Raw genomic sequence first — 5,958 nt, forward strand, 5'->3', positions numbered from 1 at the left:
GGAGCCGCAGGTCCGCCCGAACCGGGCACCAGGGGCCGAGGGGGCGGCCGGGGAAGAAGAGGTGGTGACAGGGGGTTCCTCTCGTAGGAGGAAGGCAGAGTGTCCGCGGAGGAGGAGAAGCCGCCGGGAAATGCCTGGGGAGGAGGAGGAGCTAGGCCTTGGGGGCAGACCCAGGTGAATGACGTCACGAAATGGGGCGGGGTCCGGGGGTCTGTAGCTGTGGTGGGCTGAGAGGAGGATGGGCGTGGCATTGCTAACTAGGAATGGGGAGAAAAAGTTGAAGTGGGCGTGGCAGCAAGTTTATTTGCATAGTGGGTGTGGCCGAATGGCTAATTAGCATGTGGGAGTGGCCATAAATGTCAGTGTCAGCTGTGTGTCATTGCTTAGTAGATTAGGTGTGGTCACTAGTTCTGGGGTGACTGGGGGTACACTGCCCCTGCGTCTTTATCTATGAATGATAATGGATTGCACCAAAAATTATATTTAGAGGAAGCCTGCGCTGAGAGAACTACAGGGCCCGACATTGCTGACCTCTCCTTCTGAAAATGCATGTTGCCTGTGCCTGGCTGACATGTTGACCCAGTGGCCTTATTACTTTCAGAAATTACGGACTCAAAACGAGTATGCAGCAAGTGATGGCAGAGCCCCAATCTACTTGTCTTGGGTCAGTACCTAGTATTGAATCCACTGGATCTGTATGAGAGGCAGGGAGATAGCAGAAGGAGAGGTGAGACGGTACCAGCGTTAATGAAAGCAGATGAGCCCCCTCACCTGCTTTCATCCGTGCAGGGAGGAGGCACATGGTCTCGTCATGCCCTGGTGATCTAGTGCTGATCATTAGTAAGGTCTGCACTAGACCTTACTAATGATCCATCATTCGTCCGGAGCTCAGAGCTGACAGGAGCAGCTCTGCGGTCTGCATCCGTCGGAGATGCAGACCGTGTAGCTGCTCCCGCAAGTGGGGCACGCGGTCCGTGACCGTGTGCCCGACTTGTCAGCTGGCTGTGGGCCACTTAGTACCAGCTTGCGGGCCGGAGTTGGCCCGCGGGCCGGTACTTTGAGACCGCTGCTTTAGAGCCTTGGTTCTCAACTGGTGGGTTGTGACCTAAAAGTGGGCCGTGACCTCGTTTTCAGTGGGTCGCCGCGCGCCTTCCCCTTTTCTATCTGAGAGGCTCCTCAGCCTTCCCCTAGCGTAGCAATATCAGTTCTTGTGCTGAGCAGCCATTCAGAATATGCTGCCTGGCGCCAAGTGTCAGCTTGAGGTGAGGTGGAGCTATGGCGCGAGGGAGCTCCATCCATACATGGATAGCTTACAGCTCCCTCACGTGACCTGTAGAGGTGCCTGGACCGGCGTGATGTCCTATTCTGTCTCCCGGCACCTCTAAAGGGCGCAGAAGCGAGTTGTACAAGCAATACACATATAGATGGAGCTCCGTCACAGCACAGCAGCCCAGCACTGGACCCCAAGCTGAGGATCGCCCGCACCGGAATGCACGGTACCGCAATGCCGTGTGTTCCATTGCAGTGCGACTTTGGTCACCACCTAATGTCTAAGGACAAATGCGGGCCCTCAGGTTACACAGGTTGAGAACCACTGTTTTAGAGCATATCCAGCCAGGAACTTATACTTTTGGATACAGTGGGAATGCATTAGAATGCATGTTCTCTGATGATTACGGCTATCCAGGGCTCCATTAGCGGGATTTGCCCTCACGTCCTGCCCTGCTAATGACGGCTTCACGAGACAGGAAGTAAAAGAAATTCTGTAGCAGGGAGACAGAAATAAATATCTGACAGGGGTTCTAGCCTTCCCCTACTCCACTAAAGCAAAGCATTTTTATTTCTGGGTGTTGGAGAGTTACCCTCACTTACTGTCTTCTAAGTTGTCAGCAGGACAGGACGTGAGGTAAATCTCTCTAACGTAGCCCTGGACGCAGGAAAAACCTGACAGGGCTACTATTCCTTCAACACTCAAAGGGGGAAGAGTTTGGAGAAGTGAACAATCTAGGACAACATAGCTGATTTGGAAACCCAATTCAGCTCACTTTCCGGTTCAGCTATGTTGTCCTAGATTGTTCTCCACCCTTTTGTGAATAACCCTGTAAGAAAAAAGAAGGTTTTGGCTGGACATTCACCTTAAAGTAAATTGCTCAATGAACATTCGACAGCCATATAACACACATACCTTGGTCATATATAGTGTCATATTTGTCTTCTATCTGCACTCAGGTTTTCCAGCAATCAGCACTGGAAAACTGTTGGCTATTACTAGTGACAACATCATTGGAAACTGCTTGATCGTGCTTCCTCTGTGCCCTGAGCCTGCCCAATCAAAATCTGAGAATGTCCCATCGCACTCCTCATTGGATTCCCCTTCATAATATTTTAGCGGGTGCTGAAGTAGCAGCGGATGGCGCCGCACAGATCAACATGTAGAAGGATAAGCCACCAGTACACCAGGGTCCGCCTTATCTTCCTGTATTCATTAAGGGCAGAGAAACATGGCATCGCCGCATAAATTGTCCTGGATTGATATATATATATATATCATCCCAGGCCTGATGAAGGGACCATACACGGTTCAGAAACGTTGCATCGATATGTGATACCATGTCTATATGTCTATCTGACCTTAATAAATACGGGAAGATAAAGTGGAAGCTGGTGGCTTATCCTTCTACAGGCTGAGGCTGTCAAAGACACAGATAACATGAGCAGCCTGACAATATGGTGGCAATAGCAGACAACCAGCGCACAGAGAGAAGTCAAGCCTGGCGCTATGCATTGATCAAGGTACCGGTGTTGTACGGCTTTTGAATGTTCGTTGAGTGATTCTAGGGTGAACTTCCACTTTAAAGGTGCAGGTTACGGTGCAGTTGGCATGTGTTAAACCTCCCGTGTGTGTCCAGGAGATGTGACCTTTACCTCCTTGGTATTGCCAGATTTGACAGGTGCACACGCAGCATGCCAGGCACATACACATTCTGTTATACACGACAGCAATTCAGTGGCACATAGCCAGCGATTGGGAACTTCTAAACTGCATATTTGAAGCAGGTTGGTGACAGCATAACAGCCAGGCAACTAGCATTTGGCAGATCTCCACAGTGTCAGCCCTCGTATTTCTCTCATGGCAGGTTTGCTAGTGCCAATTCCAGTCAATTTGGAATAGAGTGGTATAGCGATAGAATCCCTGTTAGGTTTTCACTAAGGATGCACCGATACTAGTATCGTTATTGGTGCTGATGGCGAGTACCGGTACTCGCCCAAATGCTCCGATGCCTAGCCCGATACTTTCTGTATCAGGAAGCCGGGCAGCGAGTCATTACACGCTGCCCGGCTTCCTGATTGGTAGGGAAGCCGGCTCCATGCTTTCTCGTCACCTAGTGATGAGAAGCATGGAGCCCGCTGCATGAAGCACTCGCTGCCCGGCTTCCTGATTGGCAGGGAAGCTGGCTCCATGCTTTCTCGTCACCTAGTGATGAGAAGCATGGAGCCCGCTTCACGGGCCAATTAGGAAGCCAGTCGTTGCGTCATTACACAGCGCCCGGCTTCCTGATTGGCCAGAAAGCCGGCTCCATGCTTCCTCGTCACCTAGTGATGAGAAGCATGGGGAGTCTTTACACGCCGTCCGGCTAATCAGAAAGCCAGGTGGCGAATGATTACTTACCGCCTGGCTTCCTTAATGGGACTTTCAGTATCGGTGAGTACCGGAAAAAAAAATATTGGTACTCGATACCGAAAAAACGGTATCGGTGCATCCCTAGTTTTTACTGCTCTTCGTGTCCCTGCTTGGCAGGTTCAATCTCTGTTTGCCTTGCCCATTGTTGCAGGAAAATGTTTTTGTTTGTTTTGGGTTGTCACCAGAACCGGTATATAGGGCGATCTTTCAGTTCCGGTGACAGCTGTCTAAGGAAAGATTCCTCCTCACGTCATAGGGCCTTTCTCTCAGGACAGGAAGTGAAGGAAAATCTCCACCAGCGTGACACGTGCAGCAGATGACAAATGTTTTAACCATTCCCTACTCTATCCAAAATGAAATGGCTTTAGGTATTAGGATAGAATGTTAGCCACTTTTTTTTTTTAAAGATTTTGGCAGAGTCGGGAAGGGTTGGAACATCTGTTAGGTTCTTCTCACTGTTAGTTTCCCAATTGGAGTGATTTCATCTAGATTCCTTTCCTAGAGACATAACAGGAAGCAGAGATTCCCCTTTATTATTATAATACTGGATTTATATAGCGCCAACAGTTTGCGCAGCTCTTTACAAAATGGGGAAGACATTACAATACAATTCAAGACAAGATGATAAGGAGGGCCCTGCCCCTGAGGGCTTACAATCTAAAAGGGAGGGGCCAGTAATGCACGAGGAGGTAGCTGTGTGGGGATGAATTGTTTGAGAAAGAGTTCAGTGGTTAGTTTGAAGTGTGATAGGCTTCCCTGAAGAGTCTTTAGTGATCACTGAAAGGCAGTCAGAGTGTTCCAGTGACTGTTGTATAAGTTTAGGTTCCCTCTTGCTTTCTGACTGTAGATCTCCCTAAAGGGGTCCCAGACAGAAATAAACCCTGCCCCAGTCTTTGTAAAGCTTCCTCTTTAAGGCAGTCTGTCCCCAAGAATAGAGTTATCGGCCTGCACAAATTAGCAATAAGCGGTCTATGTATAAACAATGTGCAGAGCCATTGACTCTGAGGATCTCTTTCAATGTGCATTCTGTGTGAATGGATACGGAAGAAGAACGTTCTTGTATACATTATGGCCACTAGCTAGAGATGAGAGTAAGAGATAAGTATTTATTAAAGGAGAACTATGGGGTCAGTGTTTTTCCCCATAGTTCTCTAAGGGTCACGGGAGGACATAAACTAGCGTCCTCCTGTTACCCTAAGCTCAGTATACCGTGAGCTACAGCTTGCGGTATACTGAGACCGCCGCAGCCAGGACGGATCCCGACATTTCTATTGAGCTCCACCCAGCTGCGTGAGTGACAGCGGGCTCTGCCTATCTAGAGGCAGAGCAAGCTGTACCCGCCCCATCCGTTCCGCCAGTCAGCGCTGGAGGATCAGACAGGGGAGGGGGGAATGCCTGCAGGGAGCCGTGAGTGACAGTCACGGCTCCCTGCAGGGAAATGATCGAGAAGTGAGCGAGCGACGGTAAGTGTTCTCTCACTTCCCGATCTATAGAGATGACGTGTGACAGTTTCATTGTGACACGTCGGCTCCAACTATGAGGATGAGTGGAAATCACTCACCTCATAGTTCTCCTTTAACTATGCTCCCAGTGACATCTAGTGGCCATAATGTGCTATTACAAGATGACATTCAACTTTTAAAGACAATATACAAGAACGTTCATTTTTTGCATCCATTAGGACGGAACGAATATACACAGAGATTAGCAGGGCCAATGGCTCTAAAAATGGATTAGAAATAGACCCCTAAGTGTTTGCTACGATCGTTGGTGTCCAGATCGATGTTGTGTATTACTACTAAAATGACATTTACCCTTGTCCTGGCCACCTTCATATAAGCAGTGTTGAGTGCTTTCGGCATTCTGACCTTAGTGGGCTGAAGTGCCCAATGCTCCCAAGTAGACAGGGACAGAGTTGGGAATTCTGGCAGAAAATCTCACTGTTGGAGTATCACGAAAGTTTAAATAGAACGTCATGATGACGGGGGCTAAAAGGAAAAAAAAACAAATCGCCACTAAACCAATGCCTCAGATATAGATTTTCAATCTACTCAGGTCCCTTTTATCTTTCAAAATTAGCTCCTCAACCCCTATAAATACTTTTATGACCCTTGTTCTGGAGTCCCAGCAGCTGCTGCCTCCATTCCTGCTCAGTCTCTGAGCGGTGGAGATGAGCTGAATCTTTGTGGATTAGGTGAGGCAGGCAATTGGATCACATCCCCCCAACAAACAGCTTTGGTCCTCCACTGCAACTAACAGTAACAAGTAATGAGCAA

At 48.9% G+C, this 5,958-nt stretch overlaps 1 protein-coding gene across 1 annotated transcript in view; it reads left to right on the plus strand.

Annotated features, from left to right (window-relative positions):
* The window catches only part of ZFP91 (ZFP91 zinc finger protein), a 50,063-nt gene that overhangs the window by 2,517 nt on the left and 41,588 nt on the right, over window positions 1-5,958 (plus strand). The window contains exon 2 of the mRNA XM_018568980.1: window positions 11-174. Within this exon, the coding sequence (XP_018424482.1) occupies window positions 11-174 (164 nt within the window). The remainder of the gene's footprint in view (window positions 1-10; window positions 175-5,958) is intronic.

The sequence above is a fragment of the Nanorana parkeri genome, unplaced genomic scaffold (assembly GCF_000935625.1).
Source record: "Nanorana parkeri isolate BGI_ZX_2015 unplaced genomic scaffold, ASM93562v1 scaffold1269, whole genome shotgun sequence".
NCBI lineage: Eukaryota > Metazoa > Chordata > Amphibia > Anura > Dicroglossidae > Nanorana > Nanorana parkeri.